This window comes from Harpia harpyja, chromosome 12 (genome assembly GCF_026419915.1).
Source record: "Harpia harpyja isolate bHarHar1 chromosome 12, bHarHar1 primary haplotype, whole genome shotgun sequence".
NCBI classification, from domain to species: domain Eukaryota; kingdom Metazoa; phylum Chordata; class Aves; order Accipitriformes; family Accipitridae; genus Harpia; species Harpia harpyja.
The window spans coordinates 16,160,538-16,184,974 of record NC_068951.1 but is presented as its reverse complement, the minus strand read 5'-3'; the positions used below and the strand labels follow the sequence as shown (position 1 = coordinate 16,184,974).

At 49.6% G+C, this 24,437-nt stretch overlaps 2 protein-coding genes across 3 annotated transcripts; both read right to left on the bottom strand.

Annotated features, from left to right (window-relative positions):
• Positions 1-5,396: 5,396 nt before the first annotated feature.
• CRYGS (crystallin gamma S) lies at positions 5,397-15,196 on the bottom strand. 2 transcript variants are annotated; one of them, XM_052802851.1, is made up of 3 exons: positions 13,452-15,196; positions 7,762-8,004; positions 5,397-5,724 (listed from the first exon to the last, which is right to left on the bottom strand). In XM_052802851.1, the coding sequence occupies exons 1-3, from the start codon at positions 13,470-13,472 to the stop codon at positions 5,452-5,454; spliced, it is 537 nt and encodes a 178-aa protein (XP_052658811.1). In that variant the 5' UTR covers positions 13,473-15,196; the 3' UTR covers positions 5,397-5,451. The 2 variants fall into 2 exon arrangements, with proteins under 2 accessions (XP_052658811.1, XP_052658810.1); XM_052802850.1 differs by lacking the exon at positions 13,452-15,196 and having other exon boundaries at positions 7,762-11,225.
• Positions 15,197-15,299: 103 nt separating this feature from the next.
• Positions 15,300-24,346, bottom strand: TBCCD1 (TBCC domain containing 1). The gene is made up of 7 exons (XM_052802847.1): positions 23,896-24,346; positions 23,658-23,807; positions 21,533-21,899; positions 20,359-20,545; positions 19,711-20,208; positions 16,437-16,600; positions 15,300-15,836 (listed from the first exon to the last, which is right to left on the bottom strand). The coding sequence occupies exons 1-6, from the start codon at positions 24,247-24,249 to the stop codon at positions 16,471-16,473; spliced, it is 1,686 nt and encodes a 561-aa protein (XP_052658807.1). The 5' UTR covers positions 24,250-24,346; the 3' UTR covers positions 15,300-15,836; positions 16,437-16,470.
• Positions 24,347-24,437: the final 91 nt, after the last annotated feature.

The window sequence follows — 24,437 nt, the reverse complement described above, 5'->3', positions numbered from 1 at the left end:
TTTGACCTCCTTCTCAAGCCCCCCCTCAAACACTGCACATCACTCTGCCTGCACATTGCCCCCTCTTGCACATCGCTCCTCTTTGCACATCGCTTTGCTTGCAAGTTGCTCTGGCTTGAAAACTGCTCCTCTTGCACATCACTTGCAAGGTCTTGTCTCTTCCATTTGCTTCTATTGCCCTCTGCTGGGGACTGTCAAAGGGAAGGCTGATCCCCTGGGCAGTGCCTTCTCCTCTCCATCTTCCCTCTGCAATTTTAGGGGAGACACAGAACCACAGGTTTGCGTGCCAACCCCTCCCCGCAGCAGTGATCCCTTGTCACCACTCGCGTGTCCCAGAGAGGCAACTCTCACCCACAGCACTGCACACCCACTTGTGGACACAGCCAACCCCACGCACGGCCAGCACACCTGGCCGAGAGGATGTGCATGACACTGGAGGGGTCTCCAGGACATGCATGTGGGTACACAGACATGTGTGAGATAAGAAGCAGCTCAGCTCTGTTATTGCACCTACTTGTGCACAGCTCAAAACTCTGCGCGCCCAGAGCTGGGCCAGACTTGACCCACAAGCTCAAAGCAGGTTGGACAGAGCTAGTCTTGAGCATCACCTCCTGAGATGCTTTGCACTGTGCAACCTTTGCATTTCAGCCGGCGTCAACAGGGGATGTGTAGGGTGGTTCATGCATAAAACAGAGGAAAACAGGACATCGGGAAGGGCCGCACTGGCAAAACCAAAGTACGTGCTGTAATTGCTGGTGAGGACCTTCAGAGACTGCCCAGGCATGGTCTAAGGCAGTGGCTGAACCTACAGGGCCTTTGGTTTCAGCAAGGAGACGATGGGAATTGCAGGATCCAAAGCAGCAGAGCTCCAAGGGAACTAAATGGCAATGAAGCGTCACCTGAAGGGACATTACGGGGTCTTAAATGACCTTTGCTGGCAGAAGAAAGGTTCATCAAGTTGCTAATGCCTCGAGACTGAAGAGCAACAGCAACACCAAGAGAAGACCCACAAAACCCTGAGGAGCACTGTGGGCAGCACAAAAGCTCAGGCCGTGCGCACAGCAAGCAGCAAGGAGGATTTTGGCTGTAACCTGGGAGCATCACCGCTGGAAAGCCTGGAAGAGGAGGGCAAATACAGGAGCATGGGCTGATTATGTCACACCCATCACGGTTGTCCTGGTTTCAGCTGGGATAGAGTTAACTGTCTTCCTAGTAGTTGGTACAGTGCTATGTTTTGAGTTCAGTATGCGAAGAATGTTGATAACACTGATGTTTTCAGTTGTTGCTCAGTAGTGTTTAGACTAAAGTCAAGGATTTTTCAGCTTCTCATGCCCAGCCAGCAAGAAAGCTGGAGGGGCACAAGAAGTTGGCACAGGACACAGCCAGGGCACCTGACCCAAACTGGCCAACGGTGTATTCCATACCATGGGACGTCCCATCCAGTATAGGAACTGGGGAGTGGGGGCGGGGAATCGCCGCTCAGGGACTAGCTGGGTGTCGGTCGGCGGGTGGTGAGCAATTGCACTGCACATCATTTGTACATTCCAATCCTTTCATTATTGCTGTTGTCATTTTATTAGTGTTATCATTATCATTATTAGTTTCTTCTTTTCTGTTCTATTAAACCCTTCTTATCTCAACTTGCGGGTTTTGCTTCTTTTTCCCGATTTTCTCCCCCATCCCACTGGGTGGGGGGGGAGTGAGTGAGCAGCTGCGTGGTGCTTAGTTGCTGGCTGGGGTTAAACCACGACAACGGTGAGAGCTCCGGCCAAGCCTCTGCCGTGGCTGCAGTGCCAGCAAGCTTGCACCATTAGGGCCTGGGAGCAATTTGGGGGGGGGCAAAGCTGAGCGCGAGCATCCCACTGGGGCTGTACAGCAATCTCTCCCAGCCCAGGCAGAAACCTGAAGATGTGATGCTCCGTTGCGGAGATAACCATGCCCCACACTGGGCCGCCACCAACCAGCTCAGAAAAGGAACAAATTGGCAGTATTCAGAGGAATATTCTTCATTTCCGAGCATATCGCTTCTGTCCTCTGGCAAAAAGCCCCCCCCCCCAGCTTTTTAGCAGCTTTTGCATTTCATCGGGCTGAATCCAAGGTGCAAAAGGGGAGGGAGGAAACTGGAGACCATTTTCCTTCAAGAACTGGGGAGATTTCAGTGGCAGAGAGGTGCTGCAGGGGCAGATTGAGGCTCTCCCATGTGGTGCAGGGAACAGCGTGGGTCTGCACCCAGAGCTGGAGGGAAGGGATGGGCCAGCAAGGATGGGTGGGGGAGCAGGAGAAAGGGAAGCTACCATCCCACCAGCCCTCGTAGAGGATGTCCTGGGGTCCCCTGGGTACGGCCAGCTTCAAGGGGGACAGCCTTTCCCCCTTCAAAGCAGTGCCACCTCCCACCATTCCCCAGTCCCGCCTGGACCTGCTTCTCCCCAGCAGCTGGAGAAAAAGTTTGGAGAAGAGTGGTACAGGGAGGAAAAGAGGGTAAAATAGCAGCAGGTCTTTGGGCACCAAGGGGATGGAAATGAAGGTGGCTTCAAGATTTCAAAGCCAGCCAGTGTCCCTCAGTCACGGCCAGTGCTGGACAGGCTGAGGAGGGGAAACAGATGCCTGCCTGGCAGTCTCCGCTTCCAGAAGTCCTTGCACAGCCATCAGATTACAGATGATGGAGAGGAACGCCTTATACCAATTAATTCCCAAAGTGTAATTAACATCTGGGCCAGCTCCATGTGATCCCCAGCTGCTAATGAAGCATGGCACCACTTTAATTCCTGCTACACTGCACCATCTTCTTATTAAATCCAGGAGTAGGTTCCATCACATTTCCCTTAAAGGGAAAAAGGAAGGAGAGAGAAATGGAGCAGGATTTGTCTCAATGAAATATGATAGATTAGAGTTTGCTGGATAAAGAAAGTAGGATTGGGGGGAGGGCACGAAATGTGAAATTTTGTAGGTGTGTGCATGCGGACGGGCATCTGTATATTCTCTCGCAATGACCTCCTTACACCCCATCCATCAGCCTGGGGTTGGCTTATTCTAACTAGCAGAGTCTTTTCTCATGTCTAACAGGCCCATCAGACACAATCTGCATGCCAATTACCAGAGCAGACCCCCTGATACTGAAAAATGGAAATTAGCTGTCAAGCAAAAAATGGCATCAGCAGGCTGGGTTTGGATTGCCTGCGCTCCCCGCTTGCTCTCGCTGCCGCTCATATCCATATGCACTCTGCTCGGCGTGCAGCTGTGACAAGGGAGCCCCCGATGGAAAAAGTAATCTAGAATCATAATAAAATAAAAAATAATAAAAAAACTCCCACCCAACTAGCATATTTTATTGTTACTCACGTTAGTTGCCAACGTTCAGGGCACAATGCAAAATTCACTGGAGGGCAAGAGCCAGCCGGAGGAGGAGGGGGGAAAAGAGTTGGGATAATTGCGTTTTCGCAGTGGGTAGATCAAGTAATGTAAAGGAAGGACGTGGGGAGGAAATATTACCATAAGGGCAAACCAGAACCAGGTCTGGTTCCTCCAGTGCTCTGTGGTGGATATATGCCAGCAGCCATGGGACTGTAGCACCCCAAACCTGCCTGCTGCAGCTCCGGCACCTGCTGCAGGGTGGGACAAATCCCACCGCAGGGGACATAGGATGTGGAAGCACACTGCCCAGGCAGACACTCCCCAAAATAAAGGTGAGAGATGGTTGGAAATGTACTGGCCAGAGAAAGCCTACCTGCAGGAGATTTTCCTTCCAAAATGGGGATGGGCAACAGGCTCTCTGCAAAAAACGGCAGCCAGGCCATGCTTGAGCTGCTGCCTTGCACAGGCAGGAGCCGGCAGCCCTTAGAGGTGCTTGGAGAGCTTTGCCAGGAGACAGGGAGAAAAAAGGGGAGCTGGAGATGGGTGCTGGCAGGGCTGGTTGGTCCTGGAGAAATATTTTGGGGAAAAATTCAGCAAGACCCAACCGTAACACCAAATTGTCTGCATCCTCCATCCTGCTGACCTGTGATGGAGAGGTGACAGAGAGGAAAGGCAAGGCAGGACAGAAGTTGGTCAAGAAGATGCATCACCCTTTGCAGCAAAGAGCTGAAACAGGGCAAGGGGCTAAGGTTGGGGGGGGTGAACTGCAGGGTCACAGCAGGAGGAGGAGGAAGACTCTCTTCAGCCCACCTTTGTGCTGGGGGAAGCCCGCAGGGCTGGAGCTGCCCCTCACGGCAGCCCCTTCCCACTCCCCACCGGCAGCTGCATTCCCAGGGGGGTCGCAACGCCACGGCTTGACAAGCATCACTTAACCTGCCTCCCTGCTCCGTAATAACCTCATACATCAACCAGTAAGAGACCACGGAGCATGGCTAGAAGGGCTCTGCATCTACATCCAGTGTCATTATCCCAAGGCCCCTTGGCTTGATATGGAAACAGGCTGTGGGTCCCTGGGGTGCCCGGGAGGAGAGTGCCCTGTGCAGCGGACATCAGTTATTCCTGTGCGGGAGGCTGCGCATGGGCATGCGGCAGTGGCGTGGACCCAGCCTGACATATAGCAGCACTGGGCAAAATGGGGTGCTCCAGCTGGTGGCAAACTGGGTTGACTGGGAGCCCGATGGCCCCCTCTGCTCCCTGCATACCTCAGGTGCCCAGGGACCTCTTCCTACCCTTCAAGATCATTCAGCAGCAACCTCCCACCCCAGGGCAGCTTTCAGAGGCACTCACCATCTCTGTCCACATCCAGCCTCTTCTTCCCCTTCCAGCTGCCCAGCTTGATGCAGTGCTTACCTCCATTTTAAGCAGCCGGACCCCTTGCCTCACACCTACAAGGGGCATCCTGTACCTGACACACTGGGCTGCCGGGGTCCCCAGCAGGTGTTTTTCCCTCCTGCCCACTCTGGGATCCCTGCCTCTCATCTCCACTTTCCGCCCTGGTCCCATTGCCCTGTGTATCACAAGAGGGACATGCTCCTCCAGCAACAGGACATCTGCTGCCTGCTCAGGCTCCCTGGAGGGGTCTTGCGGCACGTGGCAGGGATGCAAACCTCATCCCTTCTCCCCAGCCACCAGCAGCCCTTTCTCCTGAGCCACCACGGAGCAGCAACAGAGCAAGCAGGGACTCCCCAGGGTCACGACATACGGAGCTGCCCACAGACAGCACCAAAAACTGGAGTCCTAGGGACAGGTGGCCAGTCCAGTGGAGCAGTGGGACCAAATGCTGGAGCACAAGCTCCAGCTTCAGGACGGCTTTTCCCTGGAGAGGAGCAGTGGGATGGAAGGGAGGGTGCCAACCCAGAGGAAGGAGATGACAGCGGAGATGGAGACAGTCAGGGCTGGCTTAGAAAAGGCTCAGCTCCACACCAGCTCCCCCAGGGCAGGATAACTCGCACACAGACCCCAGGAATAAGCAGGACAGGCTGAGCTGAGTGACTCAGTTGCTTTATTGACGGCCTCCGGCAACCCAGTCAATGGGCTGCCTCACTCGGCAATGCTGCGGAAGGACTGAACAGCGGGGCTCGCTGCTCCCCACTCCACGGGTTTGCGGTACTCCCCCTTGGGCAGCAGGTACTGCCTGCCCCGGTAGTTGGGATGCTCATAGAAAACCCAGACGCCCTCCAGCACTCTGCAGGCGTGGACCTCGCGCATGTGCCACTCCTCCATGACGGAAGGGCAGTCTTCGGTGGCTTCAAACATCTGCCCGCCAAAATCTCCCTTCTCAAATACTTGGATGTGGCCCCGGCCTCCACTTGGCTAGAAAAAGGGGAGAGAAAATGGCAGAGCACTGGAGGGAGGCACTGACATGTTCCCAGCTCTGACAGTCACCAGCGGATGGGAGTAGCGCTGAGGCACGGTCAGACTCAGACCAGGTATAAACCGCACCCCTCCCAGCACACCAGGACAGGGCTAAACAGCTCACATCAGCCCCCAAAAGTGCAGCGGGGGAGGCAGCTGGGGTAACTTTTGACCGAGCATCATGTGCAAAGAGGGCATAAAAGCACTGAGCTGGAGCAGAGCACTTTCAGCTCAAACCCTCATCGCAGCCCCAGTTTTGCAGGCAGGAAGGGTGCAGGGAAGGATGAGGCCACATCAGCAAGTGATGGGCTCTCTATCCCAGGCAGCCTGCCTGTCCCGCTGCTGGCTTGAACCCTTCAGCCACTCCACACGAGCATCAGAAGAGACAGACCCCCTCCACTCCCCGCTCCTCCAGGCAACGAGGAGTTTAATGAGCTGGTGACCCCAGCTGGGTTGTATTACAGGAGAACGCAGCGCAGGTATTTTCCACTGTGATTTGAAGTACTGCGTTGCCTGAAGGCACTGCGGCAGTTTTAATCTGCAGCTGCCTGGACACCGTCTTCCCCCGCCTCCCCCATCCGCCCGAGCCCGCTCTCATTGCCAGCCCCTGCCGAGCTCTGCGGGGTCTCTCAGATCCATGCGCTGCCGCTGCGGCTTCTCTAGGGCACTCTGACCTAACACCTGCGAACAGCGGGTCACCGTGCAACCTCCCCAAGCGCAGGAGGAGAAGCCAGGCACCAGGCGGACATGCAGGATAAGGCCTCCACATTTCATCCTGATGGAGGAAGCTGTGTTGCTGTTACATCTCCCACAGGTTTTGGCTCCAACCCTTATGCCAGATCAGTGCTCTGAACTGGCTGGAAACTCTCCCCGCCCTATGCAAAGGGATTTAGACCTAGCTCAAACCCAGAACAGGCTCAAAGTGGCGTTAGACCTCCAGACATGAAAGCGAAACCCCTTCTCAGCTGTGAGACCTGCTCCACGCAATGGGAATCCATGGCTGTGCTACTCAAGTCAGCGATGCACAGATCCCCACCGATGTCTGCCCCACTGCTGGCAAAAACACAGCAGCAGCACTCAGTGTCTCAACCCCAATCCACACTCCATCCACGCTCCCATCCCTGCCAGTTTTAAAGGGTGCTTCTCCCTATAGGCTTCCCAAAGGAATCGTTCCCTCTGTTCCTTTCTCCCCCACCAGCGTTTCCACAGGGTGTAAATGCTGCTCACTGTCAACCTACATTTATCCCGTCTCCTTCTGGTGGAAGGACAGGTGCTGCCGGAGGCTGCAGAAGCACCTTCCCATCATCAGTTAGGAGGGGATGAGCACAGTCCTGTGCTGCAGCAGGGAGACATGTGTTGCTCTGTGCTCTCCTAATACCAGAAGACACCGGGCTGCTCCAAGCATGCCCAAGGAGGGCTTCAGGCATCCCTCCCACTCCTGGTCACTCCAGGTCTGCACCTGCAGCTGCTCTCCCCATGCCCAGAAGGGCTTGGTGACACTGAGATTCAGTTCCCTGTATCAGAAGGGAGCCCTGGCTTGCTAGACAGGTAAACTGCCCCTCATTCTGAGTGCTCCTGCAAAATCTACATCCCACTGTTACAAGCCTTGGGCCTGCCATCAGATTTGGATCAGCTGGCAGCACACCAGGGGAGAAGGCAAGAGGCAAGCCTCAGAGCGACCTGCCCAGACACTGAAGTCCCTAGAGGAACATGCAGATAAAACTCCACTGTTGTTCCTATGGAACTCACCTACAAAGCACTCAAAGGGATCTGCTTTTTCCAGTTGCAGTCGAGTGGAAGAGATTTATCTTCTCCACTCATCAAACACCTTGCCATTCCTGGAGCAGGACTGTGGGAGCAAACCGCCTATAGCCATCCTCTCCAAGGGAGCTGCCATGGGTCCCCAGGAAGATGGGGGCCACCCACAAGCATACTGAAACCTTTTAATGATAGGTGTGTAAATTAAAACGTCCCTTGGGAAGAGGTCACACTTACTATCTGGACGGCTTTGCAGGAGCCGAGGCGGTCGTTGAGGCCCATCCAGTGGTGGTAGTCAGGATACTCCCCGTGTGTCAGAACATACATGTTCCCGGAAAAGTTGGGTCTCTCATAGGCCACCCAGGTGCCTCCATCCACCCGAATGGAGTTGCAGCGGCTCAGGTAGGTGTGAAAATCGGGGCAGTCGCTGTCGCACTCATAGCAACGTCCTAGGAAATTCTTGTCTTCATAGAAGGTGACCTGAAACACAAGCAGAGGAAGGAAAGCAAGAAGTTCCTCGTCCCCCAGCACATGCCTGCATCCATATTCTAGCTGCATCATGGCGTGAAGTATCTGAAAACAGAGTCCTCAAGATATCAAAAAGTCATCAAGCCTAACCATTGAGCAGGATCAACTGCATCCCAACTAACCCTGGCAGCCAATTCACCAGTCTGGCCCCAACGCCTCCAGCTGCCACCAATGTCTTGCCCTTCCCAGCACCTAGTTCTGTCCCAATCCAACTCAAAGCTCCCTTGGTGAAGTCCCTGCCCTCTTTGCAGCAAAACACTATTAATACATTTCCCTCCCACCTTCTCCAGATCAGTAGTTACTAGATTATGGCCAAGGAAGCCGTAAGTAGTCAATGGACTGTACTAAGCAGCATTTCATTTATATTAGCTTACCTAGTGTTTGCAGTAAGACCTATACTGATAAGGGGGTGGTGAGGTCTCTTTCCTCCTGGGTCACGTCTTCTAGCACTGCGATTGCTCTCCTTGTTCCCACTCTAACAGTCCACAGCTTACTTTCTCAAAAATCAACACCAAAAGCTGGACATCACATGAGCTTTACCAGTGCCAAGAAAAACTAAAGGAGCGCTCCATGCATGTGGTGGATAGCACAGTTCTTCAGACATCCAAAGTTGGCTTTTTCTGTTTTCTGCATTTGCAGTTGGCTTCTTCCGTTTTGGTTGCTGCAAGTTTGCTATACAGCTGACAAATTTCCGATCCACCACCACATTACTTTACCAAGAGCTGCTCTACAGCCAGGCAGCTGACTGCAAAGCACTTTGCTAAGGAACACTTTTTCCCTACTTGATCACAAACTTTTTCGAAATTATCTCAAGAGCTGGTGAGCAAATCCCATTCCTCTTGCCTGAGGTATCACCAACCCAGCCAGCCCTAGAGCAGTGACACATGCTTTGTTCAAAAAGCCCTTCATGGAAATATGGCCAAGCCCTAGACCCAGACCAGTCTTTTGTACAGCCCCATTTTTAGATCCTTCCAGATGACAATTATTCATCAAAAGCTGCTCTTTGTAGTAAGGGTTCCCAAAACATCATGTCTATTTTGACTATATCGCTTGCTTGCTTATGATGTGGTGCCAGACCATGCCAAAAATTACATTAGTTTGATGTGAATCCATCTCAGCAGATCCTTTTCAGCTGCACCCAACCACCAGCCCGTCTTCAACCTTAACAGGAGTTTGATTACTTATTCCAATGTCTTTTAGAGCCTTGCATTGAATCAACTGATGCACAAGTTAGTTGATCCAATGCAGTGCATACTCAAGACAGCGTTTCACCTTTTCCAGCCTTCCAGTACAGCATCAGCCCCATACATGCTGCTGGGTTATTTGGTAGCATCTATGACTGCCTCAGCCAATTCCCCCAGATGCTCTGGAGAGAGTTTTTCTGGCCACAGTGATTTAAACATCTAACATGCAGTACTCCATAATCCATTTTCCCCATAGTTTTTCCATAGCTTGAGCATTAAGATACATGATCACCTTTTGCTCCTAGCTGGTTGTACTTCACCTGTGGTGCTTTGGCTACTGGTATTCATCTAACATCACCGCTGTTAAAAATACTGTTCATTGTCACAGTTTCAACCCAGGAGATAGACTCAAATCTAGGACAACCCACTCATTATTTTTTTTTTCCACTCGCTTTGTGTTAAAAAATAAGTTTGCCACAGTTTTCCTAGAGCTGGTTGGTCAGTGTGTCCCACCAGCCTGATCAGGTACCTGTGGAGTCAGACTAATCATGCCAGAGGATTTATGTCCTTGGTCTTGTGGCCTGTTAGTAGACCTTTATTAGGATAATGTTATTTCCCTCACATTTTCCTCTTACTTTCAAGAGACTGATCTCCCATTACGAAGCAGCCAGCGCATACAAAGCGACCTGTCCCCACGTCTCTCCCTCCTGAGCAAGCTCCTCCCATCTTCAGTGCAATGAAGAGTTGGGAGATCACTACCATCTTTCCAGTAAGTGGCTGAAGTTTGTAAAAAGGTGTGCATTAAAATGTCCAATTCCTGTTTTCCCACACTGCTACTATTGGGTAGTTAACCATGCTGGTCAGCCCTTGCCAGCCACAACCCTGCTGTTGTTTTACAGATCCTGCTTCTGGATCTTTGTCCCTAGAGGTATCACCTGAAAAATCTGCCAGCATGAGCCCAGAGGCGATACCGAAAGCCCTGCTCGCTGAGGTTTGGCAGTCACTCACCACCAGTAATCCTCTTCTTGAAGGCAGTGGTCAAGGAAGCCACAGCACCCCTGTAATACCCTCCACAGGGCAGTACACAGGGATGCATCTCTTCACGGCTCAACCATTACCCTCCCCACTGAGAGAGCTGATGAGCTCTCACCCTCTTCAGCCTCACTCCCCAAGCTCTACAGCCCCTTCTGATCTGCAGTCCCACTCCTGTCCACCCAGCAAGCATCCAGCACGGTCGATGATGAACCCTGCCCAACGTCTGTAAGACCACAGGTCTGGTCTCCATGCAGGCAGTGGCCTGCCCAGGCAGAGGTATGCCTTCTCCTGCTTCACAGCAGGGTGACTGGCAGTAGGAAAAGAATGGGTCTCCATCACCTCTGGTCCTGGCTCCTCATGAGCTGCCTTGATTTTGTGGCTGGCATCCAGCAGCACCAGCTCCTCTTGTGATGCCCTGCCACAGCAACTGTGCATGAAGTTGGTTAAGTTGGCCTTTAATTTTGTAACAGAAAAGAAAAGCTCATTTGATGTTCCTTCCCCACGCAGCCTAACACAAATGAACTTCAATTTGGCAAAGCTACCTGGTGTTCCTAGGAGGGTATTTTCCCCGTACTTATAAAGCCACAAAGCCAAAGAAATCCAAGAGCACGTTAAGGGTATGGCCATTCCCACAGAACAGTGACCAACCAGAAGTGTTTTTCATTGTTTTATTCTTAGACCATTTATAGGAAGACTTAAGGAGAGGGCTCCTGCCCACTCATTTCTCCATCACGGCTTTTTGCACACACCCTCAATTCCTTTCAGACCTTCACACTCAGTGCTTCTCAGCTTTCCTCCAATGATTCAGGTACAAACAGACCAGACTGACGTTTTTCACCTGCAGGATAATGACAGGTGAATTACAGATTTCAATTCCAGATTCGTCGCATCTTACTCTAATGCAAATCACCTTCCTTCAGTAAAGCCACCAAGTTGCTCCGCTTATAGCACTAACCCGTTGTCGTGGTTTAACCCCAGCCAGCAACTAAACACCACGCAGCCGCTCACTCACTCCCCCCCCACCCAGTGGGATGGGGGAGAAAATCGGGAAAAGAAGCAAAACCCGTGGGTTGAGATAAGAACGGTTTAATAGAACAGAAAAGAAGAAACTAATAATGATAATGATAACACTAATAAAATGACAACAGCAATAATGAAAGGATTGGAATGTACAAATGATGCGCAGTGCAATTGCTCACCACCCGCCGATTGACACCCAGCCAGTCCCCCGAGCGGTGAATCCCTGCCCCCACTTCCCCGTTCCTATACTGGATGGGACGTCACATGGTATGGAATACACCGTTGGCCAGTTTGGGTCAGGTGCCCTGGCTCTGTCCTGTGCCAACTTCTTGTGCCCCTCCAGCTTTCTTGCTGGCTGGGCATGAGAAGCTGAAAAATCCTTGACATTAGTCTAAACACTACTGAGCAACAACTGAAGACATCAGTGTTATCAACATTCTTCGCGTACTGAACTCAAAACATAGCACTGTACCAGCTACTAGGAAGACAGTTAACTCTATCCCAGCTGAAACCAGGACACCCGTTAACTGCTCACTGCCCAGACTTTGTTTTTTGGGGCTTACCTGGCAGATAATAGATTTGCCATAGCAGATCTTCCTTACGGGACTGTAAAACTCTTACTCCCTTGGCCACCTCATAGCAGTTATTCTATTTCTTCCCAACAGTAGCTCTGTTAGAAGGAAGCTTGTAAACAATAACTGTAAACAATAACTAGTAGTGCCCACTGCCTTCTAAGTAAGCAGCGTGGGGGCAGTGACCCCCTTCTAGGGCAGACCGCTTGCTTAGGTTGTGAGAAACAGTGTTTAATTCTCTCCTTTGCCCTTTTCTTCTCCCTGGAATGTGCTAGACAAGAGCATGGCATACAAAAAAGATGAGATTCACAGTCTTTCACTTACCTAACTCCTCTTGGACATTTTGCCGCACCACAGCAGCACATAATCAACGAATTCCCTGTAGCATGCTCACAGGGGACACGGCTTTCAGCAGGGGTAAAGGCAGTATATGTTTAAGTCTTTTCAAGCAGACAGGAGACTCGAGCATGAATCAATTACATTTCCCCAGCACCTTCTTTATGCACGGGTACATAAAGACTGTACCACTGCAATCTGACAGCCACCACGTTAGAAGCAAGCAGCACACCATCCTCGGTTTCTAAAGACTGTTCATAAATAGTCAAACCACTCTGAGCTAAAATGACAGTCAAAAGGAGCGAGGAAGCAGAGACCGAATCCACATCTTCCATAGCATCGGCCAGTGACTACAAAGTCACTCTGCTTCTGAGCCCTCTGCCCCCTTAGGTCTTACAGTCTCCATGGTTAAAAGGAATGTAACCCAAAAGCAAAACTCACACAATGGAAAGATATACGTCTGTCCACAGCCTCTTAACAGTTGTTTAACATTTCACAGGAGAAAATGGCCACTAGCCCAAAGCTGTCGCCCTCCTTTCCCAGCTGTTTATCCCTGCCCAGTCCCAACCCTGCAACAAGGTCTGCATGACCAGCTCAGCTCTGCTAACTTCAAGACTGAAGAACACAGCATTAGAGCTGGATAGCCACCTGATGCACACCACTCTAGCTGAAGTTGAGCTTTCTGATCTACCTCCTTCTCCAGTTTAAATTAATCTCTGCCGATTCCACCAAATCACAAGGCCAGTTCGCATCCCTCGGGGAATGCTATTGCCTTCAGTGCTATGGTCACCATTCAGGCATCTTTCTGTCGCAGCAGCACATCCTTTGTTCCACCATGGAAAGGGGAAGTGGCTGCTGCCGCTGGTGTTGGGACTCGGGTCCTCCCAAGGAAGCCTTCCACGAGACTCTGTTCTGCAAATGCAGCTCGTCACATTCGCTGCTGGCACAGGAGCCTCTGCCATCAATTTACAAGGCATCAGGTTCTGGTGCATTTTAAAATATCCCCTTGCCAGTCACTGTGTTCCACTCCATCCTCTCGCAGAGCTACACCTAGATCTGGGAAAAGACTAGGGAGGGCTCAGCTTCAGCTTCCCTCCATGTGAGGAGGGATTTCAAGCATCTCCTCTTGCCAACAGACTGACAGAGGGGGAGGCTGTCAGCTGAACAAAGAAACCCAAGTTTCTCCACAACTTACCCCTGATAAATTCTGTACTCCTAGCCACAATCATGTATAGGCTGCAAATAAACTTACCTTGGTTCCAGCTCTGGACATTTTCCGTTCCAGCCAAGCTCCCCAGTGCTGGAGGAACGTCAGAAGCTGTTACAAACAGCCTGGATCCGAGGCACCCTTTTTATAATGGGCTTGTTTTAAACCAGACAGCCGCTTTGTCATGAGAATAGGATCCAAAAATTGAGTCAGTGATTCTGAGGCTATAGCCGATTTCCAGAAAAGCAAACAGGATTATGGAATAAAGGAAGGCTTCGCCATCCTCCCTTTGTTACCATTTGCTGAGTCAGAACACCAAAACTCTGCCAAACGCACTCAAAACACGCAGCCCCCCGCCAAGTCCTGGAGGACGGGGGACAATTTGGCTGCTTTCTCCCTTTCAAGCATGTTAAATGAGAAGGCATCCTCATCAGCTCTAAAAGGCCCATCCCCATTTGTAAGGAAGACACCCAATATTTATCAGAGAACATTCCCATGCAGCAAAGGATGCAGCTAGGAAACAGTCAACACGTGTTCAGGGCAGACACCACAGGCTTGCAAAGACCAGCCTCTGTGTAGAGGCTCTGCTTCAGAAGTTCACAATGGAAATATCTGTGCAGCAAAGGGACTGCGTATTTTTATACCACACGCTCAGCTTGAGCTATATTGCTCCAAATGGTGCCTGACATAGAGGAAAAGAAGTACGTCTGGCCACACACCCCCAAAGTGAGTGATTTCACACATCAAATAGGAAAGAATGATGCCCAAATTTCTGACCATATCTGCTAGCGTCACAAATTCAACTCAAAACTCTTACACCACTGTCTGAGGTTTGAGCAAAAGAGTTTTTCTTTTAGCCACACTCTGGCCCACTGAGCAGGGAGGGTGAGGATTGCTGGCTTATGTACACCCACACCCCCCTGCTAGTGCATTATGAAAAAACACCTCTGCAGCTATTCACTGCACCAGCCCAAAGGCTTAGCGAAACAAAGGGAAACGAATTTGGCACAGCAGTGCCTGAAACACACAGACCCTATTTCAAATCTGTCAGGACAAGCAGTCTCGCAACAGCAGCTCTGCGTGCCACCCCATGTACACTGCCACAGCTCTGCTAAATGCAGTCAGGTATGACAGCCTGAGATAGACATGCTCAGCAGCATCTCGTCCTCTTCCCATTTCAGGTGTCTTGAATTGCCTAGTGCTGTTGCTTACAGCTCTTACTGCTAGAAAGCTGTGAGGCCACTTAGATTTTACTTCTTTTTTATTCAAATGCTGTCTTATGAAGATCAGAGTTCAACCACAATCCAGGTCCTATTGAAAGGCAACCCAGTAGGTTCACTAAGACACCTCAAAGCTCCACTGCAGTCACTTTGCATATCCCTCCTTTAAAAGTCAGTTAAATATAATAAACTCACCTTGCATTGCATCACCTGCCTCCCCAGGAGGCAAGAGGGACCTTCAGAAAAATCCTAGCATCACAACAGCTGTGTACACCAGAGCACTAAATGCCCCCGCCTTCCTCTCACTCTTAGGTTGGATAGCTCTTCACAAGGCTGCTGCGCTGGTCATCCATGCAATGCCTTTGCCTATTTTGCCTAGCTTATTTAGGTGCTCAGCTATAAGCACATCTCCCCAATACAGGTTCCACTAGCACATGAAAATGGTACTCATTCAAGTTGATACTCTTTACAAGAAATATTAAAGGTAGGAAACAGTGTTTGTATCAAAATGCTGTGCTAGGGCAGCCTTCAAAACCTTCAACTCCACGGCTACTAACAAATTAGCACTTTTCTCTCAGCTGACCGGTTCACATTTCATTAAGCAGCAAAGATGTTGTGTCCCTCTAACACCCACTGTACAGGTAAAACACTTTCCCTAGGACACGTGCCAGGCTTATTTGAGAACTCTGTTTTATTGACATTTGTCAAAACAATGCAAACGAGTAAGAAAGTTAATTCCATAAAAATCACATTGCTTAAGTGCCTTCTTCATATAAAAAATCCCTTGAATTTAATTCATTAAAAAAATCAAACACTTCTTTTTCACATTTATAAAAACAGTGCAGCTGGCTCATACCGTAAAGATGCACGTGATGCCCAGGGCCCTGCGTCCAGCTCTGCACCAGGAAGGGCTCTTTTGCTGGATAATTGCACACCATGGACACTAACCATGATGACAGCTTCCCCACTAAAGGATCTGCAACAAGGCAGACTTCATCATCCTCTAGCGACATGCATTTTCTCAGTTACTAATGGAATAGTTACAGCACATTCCTGGGAAAACGGCAGCGATTAGAAATCCTAAAGCAGACAGATAGTCCAATCCACACTGAGGCTGGGTGTCAGATCCACATCAAGTGTGTTCAGGCAGGATGGCCGCAAAGTCTTAATGAGAACTGTTTTCAGTGTATTGCTGCCTGTTCCCAGAACTCTGTAACAAAATAAGAGGAGCAAATTTTACTCCCAACACTAGCAAAAAAAAGCAACTCAAAGACTAAAGAAAAGGAAAAAAACTCCCCACAACTTTCTAATGGTTTGAAACATGCAAAGCACGATAAGGGCTTGCCTCCGGCTCCTAAATCACTTCAGCTTGGGAAAAGAAAGACACTACAGAGTAAGAATTATTTACTTATGAGTAAGTCTCACTCGACTCTCTTAAGCAAAAAGTGAGACAGGTAAGTACAGACATTAATGCACGCAGCCTCTTTGAAAGAGCAGCTACTCAAATAAGTTTTTACATCAGATTATGTACAATATGCATATCTGCCTTTACAGACACACACAGATGTCCCCGACAAATCAAACAGAATACCTGCAGAGAACAAGGGAGGTGCTGAGTACACAGGGAAGAGATTCAAACTGAAAAGAGGTTTTGACTGCAAAATAAGAACTAAGACCAAATGCACAGCTCTTGGGAGAATGTCCACTGAACAGCCTCCTACTTCTCCTACCTCTGCCTAGGCTGTGCACACAAACATGGGACGATTCTTTTAGATAGAGAACAACCAAGAGAAACAGGCCCTCTACTCACCCTCCTTTTCCTTTTGCTGCACAAGAACATGATGCTATCCTGCTGCCTGCTTGGAGCCTACTGCAGGAGGAACAAGGCTATCCAGCTGCTGACGGTTCCCTGTCTGAACCAGCCATTCATAGAATTTGTTTTCTACCAGTATCTGGAACTGTTTCCTCTGATCCCTGAAACGAAAAGAAGATCAGCAGGGAAGTATGTAAAGGTCACACTTATTTATAGTACTATACTTCTAACCTCACTTTCACTACCAAAACGAGCCTCCATATATATCAGCTAAGGGCTGGGCTTGGTTCCTGAACTGTCTGTACCAGGAAGAAAAGGTTTTTACCAAGTGAATATGACTATAATGAACCCCAAAGACAGAACTTGGTGGAGCTAGAGAAGTCATGCAAACCTCCCCATCCCACTAGCACAGCAACCCTGCTCTACAATGCTGCCTCCGCTTTACTCTTAGAGCACAGATTAAAAACCGTCTGAAAGGGAGAAAAAGAAGATTAGTAACCAGCGTTCAAGCACTAGAGACACAAAATTCTGTTCTGACAGCATCTGAAAGAGAGAGGATGGAGATCAGGAAAAAAAAAGCATCTATAAACAACACTACTCAAATAATTCCCATTACTGCTAAATAACTGGGGGGGTGGTTTTGGTAAGACCAGCAATAACAGGCTATACCACTTAGCTCAGGCTCTCTGTCTCTGGCACCGATCAGATGCCCAAGAGCAGCACAGGCTCACAGCAGTATTTCTCCAGAATAGCATCCCAGCCATCTGTGATGAGCTCAGCTCCAGAATTTCTTAAGCCAAAGGTGGCATGGGTGTTGAGTAGCTCCTGATGGACTTTTTTTTCTGTGAGCTTACACAATTCCTTTCTGAACCCACATAAAACATGAACACTTTCAATATCCTGTGGAGATTTTATGTGGTTTTGCTTTGAACCCATTCCTAATTTGATGTGCTGATCCCATCCTGTACCAGGAAAAGCAGCAAACTGACCCTATTAATTTTTGTGCCACTCAGCTTCAAAGAGGCTCGGTGTACCCAGACCCTTTTTTCAAGTTAAAGGCTCTTTGTACTATTGCTTTCATTTGAGACATTCCCCAGAAAGCAGGGTTCTAGGACAGAAGCTAACCTAAATTCCTCCCTAGTGAACGTGAACACAAAGGCAGTCACTTCTTTCTTCCCTTATGGTTTTATCTTCTCCAAGTGCTTTTTATATACCTTGATCTGCTACTGACCCTGAAAGACTTTCTGTCTGATATGCTCGGAAAATGAATAAACAGGATTTTATGCTTTTGCAAGTTGTTCCTCAAGCTGTCTTATTGGTCCTGTCTTACGGGGGTTTTACTTTCAGCCTGGCAGGATTTACATTCTTTTTTTGCCCCACTTTCCTCATTCAGACAACTTCAACTTCTTGAAAGATGTCTTCTTATTTCTAACATTCTCTTTCACCTCCCCGTTCAAGCATGGCAGCTTTTTTCTTTCTACAAGTCTGATATCCTGTTTGCTCTAAGCTTCCTAGTTGTTTCCCTGCCTGCAGAAGACCGAAACATTTTACACTGTCAGCTGCCCAGTTTCTTTTCAGCAAGCTTCTAAATTTGGCACAGTTTTTCCCCTTTTATGAAATAAGCCACCGCAGTAGTGAGCTCTGGCCTCCTGTGACTGCTGTAGAGGATGTTAAATCTAAGCACATCATCCGTATTACCTCACATTTCTTTAACAGTAAGATTTGACAGGCCAAACACCTTCACAAAACCCAGGGATGAGAAGCAGCAGCCCTGGGAGGACAATGGCTGGAGGGGGAAGCACCTTAGATGAGGCTGATAGACAGAATGGATGACACTAGCACAAGGGCCGAAGTTGTAACTTTCCTCTCTGCTTCCCTTGAAGACTCAGGGCTGAGAGTTTTGAAGGTTTTTACACCTCTGTCACCACCACTGGGTCACTACTGCTTAGCCACCCTCCACCTGTAGCAAAATGCTGCCCCAGAATCTTTTCTTTCTCCCAGTCTAGAGTTCTTTCAAACTGCAGGCTCCTCCATGCTCAGTACAGAGGCACCTGCATTTCAGAAAGGAACAAGGGAAGCGGAGGGAGCTCCTTCAAAACAATGAATGATCAAATGGACTAAAACTCCTCAGCCTGGTATGATGGGAAGTGTTGATAGTTTGACCCAAGAGGAGGTTTTCATATTCTTTGCTCCCCACAGGATAAACCCCTCCAGGATCACTGCTTATCAGCACCCAGTTACACACCCGTTACAAGTTCTGACTGAGCACAGAACAGAAAGAAAATCTATACAGCTTAAGTACAGCTTAGGGAACAAAACTTGTCCTCATCTCTTCAGGTCTTTATGATTGACTATCTGGGTTTCTATCCCCATTCTGTATTTGCAACAGAAGCCAGGTCCTTCAGGCTGCTGCATCAAAACGGTTCACAAAAAGATAAAAGCAGCTAAACTGAAGCCAGCAGAGATTTGTACCCTTGCCCTGTCTGGCTGGCTGCAGAAGAAAGCACGCTGACAAAGTAAGCAAGCTGAACTTTTTCAGAACTCCACAACAGGTGCTGAGAAAGCAAACAGACGCACCTCAGTACATGAGATGGGCTAGGACAGGCCTAGCTAACACAGTAAAAGCTGGGCAGAGGATTCAATGCGATCTGATAAAGAGGACTTTAAAAGCTACTGTCCACAAGGTGATCTACTGTAATGGTCCACATGCACATTCTGAGCTCACCTCAATAACAGATGGGACAGTAATTTAAAGCTTTAATCTCAATGTAAAGGTTGGGCTAAGAATGACCACCAATCAGCTGCAGGCCAATAATTAGTCGAGCTGTTGTTCAGGGCATGCACCCAGATCTCACCCACGGCAGCATGCGACACTGGAAGCAGAACAGAGACAGCAGAGAGACAGTACCCAGCATGAGATAAGTTGTAAACCCTTACTGCCAGGGTGGATCACTCACTGCAGTCCTCAATAGCATCTAGGCATGCTTTTCCTTGAGTCTCACAAGCTAGCAAAATGCAATCGTGACAAAGCACCTCCTTCAGAGTTACAATTGTGAGCATTATTCTTCTTGCTATAATAATACCAAAGACCAGGATCCCAAGACTGCTAATTACTAATGCTCTAGAAATGGCATGCAAGACATGGCTCATGCAAATCAACCCATTATTAAAGCATTATTTTTGTTGAACCACATCAAATGAATCTTCTGTTTGTATGCCTGAGCTGAGCTGCAACACAACTCACACATTCCTGTTCGGATGCAGCACTCACTTGGTCAGACCTGCTTCCTTCACAGTTTTCTGCCAGATCTGTACCTTCTGCTCTCGCTGACTCAGCGCCTTCTGATACGCATGGGGAAGCCCACCTGGTGTCTCTGTGGTGTCTCCTTCCATCTCAAAAGGAATCACGAAGGTGTAGAAGTCTGAGGGCGGCAGGAGGCGGAAGACACTTGTGTCACCGCTCTCCTTGCACACCAGCATGGGGCTGTCCCAGTAGTTTGGCAGAGTAGCCAAGCCCACCTGAGCCATGTGGTCTTCAAGCATTGGATAATGGGTGTGGAAAGGGGCAAAGCTGACTGCTTGGTTCCCCGAGAGGATGAGAGGCTGGGTAGGCGTGAGAATGTAAAAAGTACAGCCAGCAGTGGAAGAAAGGGACAAACGATGGCAAACCACAATGACCTTGACATTGTCACAGCTGTGGACATGAACAGACGCCTGCACAGGGCCAAGGACAAAAGTGCTATTCCGGCACTTCTCAATGGTCACAGATCTGCAAAAGAACAAGAGAGCAAGGACACAGTGAGCAAGAAAGAGCAAAACCAGAACTTTTTCACTGCTTAGTCCATCTAACAAGCGCTCAGCGCTTGAACAAACTTGCTGAAAAGGCATCTAGCTGTGTCCCAGGAGAACAAAAACTCACCGGAGAGGAGAGAGAAGATAAATGAAGGACTCATTGCAGCGATGAATTCTTACATGAGCCCCCACCAAGGTGTCCGAGCTCTTAGCCAGCGTCTGCTTGTACACCTGGCTCATTATCACCATGGGGAACACCTCAGGCACCACATGAGTATTGCAGGCAATCTTTGCTCTCCTGGTTGTTCCTTCAACTGCAAAATAAAGTTCACCAATGCATTTAAAATTTAAAAAAAAAAAGCACAAAGAAGTCTATATATGATTCCTACAGAGACACAGATATGATGGTTCACTGTCCACATCACTCAGCAATCCCTCAAGAAAATAATCAGCCCAAAACTTCAAGGACGGTACCATCAAACTGCATCACTTCATGCACCAGCCATACCATCCACTGATGCCTACTAGGCAGGTCAGCAGTACATAGCAGTCAGAAGCTCCAGAAGTCAGGGCACATTGAAAGATCAAAAACACTTCAAGATTATTCAAGGGGCAGCCAAAGGCTCCCACAAGCTACAGACAGCCCTGATCTAGGTATCTCCATTTCCAGAAGTCTGTTCCCGAACACAAGACTTAGCTTAGCAGGAAAATCCTTAGGCCAAGTTTTATGTTAAAAGCAGGAACTGTACGTTTTAAGACAGTGAAATGCTCCCTCTACAGTACAATCCTTGAGCAACCTCACTGTCCTAGCTAACGTGCTGCCACTGTTAGGATTGTGCAGTCAGAGAAACAAAACATTAATCTGAATTTTCTTCTCCTAAGGTAGAAGATGCCTTGGCTCCACTGCTATGTCCCTGCAGGTGAGGGGCTGCAATTTAAGACAAGGAAACCTAGACCAGTTCTCAGCTTTGCCACAAACACATCACATTATTCAAGTACAGCTGGACACAGAGAACAGATAATGAGGGTAGTAATACTGACCTCATTCAGAGGGGCCTTTGACAATAAAGTCATTAATATTTGCTCACAAAAGTGATCCAAGGACTGGAAAAATACACACAGATGTCACATAGCACCCTCTAGTCCCCCAGACTCGCCTTTAAGCTGTCACTTTCCCCATCTCCACTGAGAACAGGAGGAAAAGGAGGCAAACCCCCATGCCACTGCCAGATCCCTGGTCAGCAAGAGATGCTGAGACTGTAAAGTTCTTTCTAAAAATAAAAGCCAAGGCCTGTAGCTACCTTGCTGTGCCCATGCGAGTTTCTTCCCAGACTTGAGGCAGGCAGTCATTCCAAAAGGGTTTGTCGTCAGGCAAAACTGCAGCCAGCTCTCTAGCTTGGGGAAAGAGAAGGCTCTGGAGACCTTTGAGTAGCCGTTCTGCCCATGACAGGGCTGCCAGAGGGCAAGCTCATGCAGAGGACGGACTGTCCTGGATTTTTTCACGGTCCCTTCAATAAGAAAGCTGAGGGCACAGACAGCTTCGTAGGACACCAAGCTACTGTGGGTGGAATGGGAGGAGGCAGTGAGCTGCTCTGGCTCCAGCAGCAGTTCCAGCATATCCGAGAGGTGGCTCTGCACAAAGGCATGGTGGTCCTGATCATTCCAGTTCTTGGCAGGCAGAAAAACACACAAGAAGGCGGTGAGTTCTCACAGAGCTGACAAGCTCCACTGACACTATACAATACATCCTTGCTTACACTCATTCTAAAAGAGGGAAAGCAAGTCAAACTTGGTGGTCTCTCCTGTTCACTGCTTCTGCTGCTCTGCTCTTCCAAAACACAGAAAGCAACCTCCCCCCAAAAAGAAAAAAAACATTTTATTCTAACTCCAAGTACCAAATATTTCATTCTAGAAAGTAGAAACAGACTCTCCTACAATCCTTCCCACACAAATTCAGCCAGCTGCTGCTGGCAATTGAAGGTAGGAAACAAATCAATAACTGACAGTCAAGGTCTCGCAACTGGTCTATTGGAAAATAGCTGCATCTGTTCCAGACCTTCAGATATGATTCAGTGCCGCCTTCCAAGGCGCTGCGGGGAAAAAAGCAGAGGGTCATTTCTTCACAGCCAGAGGACCAATAAACCAAACGACCTCTGAAAGAATCATTAGCTCAAATTTTAAAGGGCTCCAGACCAAAAAAAAGTGGAAGACAAGTTATGGCAGACCTTAATAAAGACAAGCTTTGCTGGCCTGCGAACTGCAGAACAAGCAACACACGGCTGTGATTACACATTGCCCTCACCATCTGCGAGGGTTGTAGCCAAAAGGGCTTAACAAGCAGCTGCGAGTGTCTTGTCCAGCAGCTGGAGATCCCTGCACTGGCACAGGGACCATCTCGCACCAGACAAGCCTCGCTGCACCATTTCAAAAGGTGGCATGGTTCACATCAGGCATCGCTCAAGCTGGGGAAATCTCACCCGATCGCACAGACAAAACTAACACCAGTGGAGACAGCCCCAGTCCCATCGGGACCAAAACCTCTGGGAGGGGTACCATGGCAGCCAAGATGCATCTCTGTCCTGTCCAGCGTTTTATGTAATGGCTACAGTTAAAAGAAAACATCAGCTTTTAAATAACACTGGATGCTCCATGGCCACCCAACTCACAGCCCTGTGTCAGTTCCTCTTGTTTTTTTTTTCATTTGTTCAGTCTTTTAGTATAAAGTCACCCAGTTCCTATTTCTAATTATTTCAGCTTGTCCCAAGCTACATTTCACTAGCTCATACAGCTCACAGCATCACAGTCACGACACAAATCCACTGAGGTTTGCAGCTGGCCTTTATAAAGATGTTGCCAATCTGTAATTCACTCTCAAATACAGAGCTGCCCACAAGCTGCACCCAATACATCCAACTTGCTTCTCTTCTTTCAAAATACTTCGACAGTACTTCAAAAGGAAATGTTAGCATTTCCACATGGTTGATCTACAGCTGAGCAACCAACTCCCGTCTCTGAAATATAACCTAATGCTCGGGATCATCCTGGGATCCTAATACTCTACAGTGGATCACCGGGAAGCAGCCTCCAACATAAGAAAAGTTTCCCATTTGACTAACAGAAAAAGCAGAGAGGCAGTTGCTTCTCAAAAGGAGAATGGCCAAGACTCTGAGAGAACTCTCACAGTTGGTCTCAGACTCCAGGAAATTCCCTTGAACAACTTTTGCTGGTAAAGCTGCAGAGAATACACCAACGCCATTTCCTTTACTACTGAGCGACGCATCTCCAATTTGACACTAGCGTAGACTTTACCACAGGCAGGGTTACAGCCTCCCAGGGACAAACCAGCCGCCTTTCAACCCACCTCAAGGCAGGCCTTTGCAGTTTCCCCACACGACTGCGCAAGGAGACTCCTACAGGCACAAATACCTTATTCTCGCTGGCGGATTTTCCAGTCAGGCTAGGAGACTTGGTCCTGGGGCTGGGCCATTCCTCCCCGATCAGAGACCTTCGCAGAGAAACCTTGTTCACCTGCTGGACGTACAGGAACAGCAGGAACTGCAGAGTGTCTACCGACAGCTAGCCAAGAGGGGAGGAAAAAAAAGAAGAGGCGTTAGGATGCGCTGGGCTCTCCTCACGCCCGTCCGGCTCGGGATGGGGCTCCTGCCTTGCTCCGCTCCCGCTCCAGCTCGTCGGCGTTGGCGCAGGCCGCCTCGGCCTCGGCCCACTCGAGACAGCGCGGCGGGTCCCGCCGGAGGAGGCTGTGGAAGAGCTCGAAGTAGAGCCAGGCCAGGCCGCGGCCCAGCTGCAGCTTCCCGCAGGCGATGTGCCGCCAGCGGGGCCACGACAGCCGCGGGAAGCAGCCCTCGGCCGCCCGGGCCCGGGCGTAGGCCGCCATCTTCCGCAGGTAGTGGGGACCGAGGCGGGCGGGCGGCGGGACAGGCAGGACCCCCACCAGGAACGGCTCCGTCTTCACCCACAGCCGCACCGGGGCCGCCGCTACCACCGCCGCCGCCTCCATGGCGACCGCCGCCGCCCGCTTCCGGTGCCCGCGCAGAGCGGCGGCAGCGCGGACTAACGAGACGACCCTTCCCTCACACCGTGGAGGACTTCCCCTGGGCCGGGCAGTTCCGCCCCCTCCCAAGTAACGGTTTCGATTGGTTACTCGGGCCAGCGCGGAGGCGGGAATAAGCGACGCGCCCTCTGACT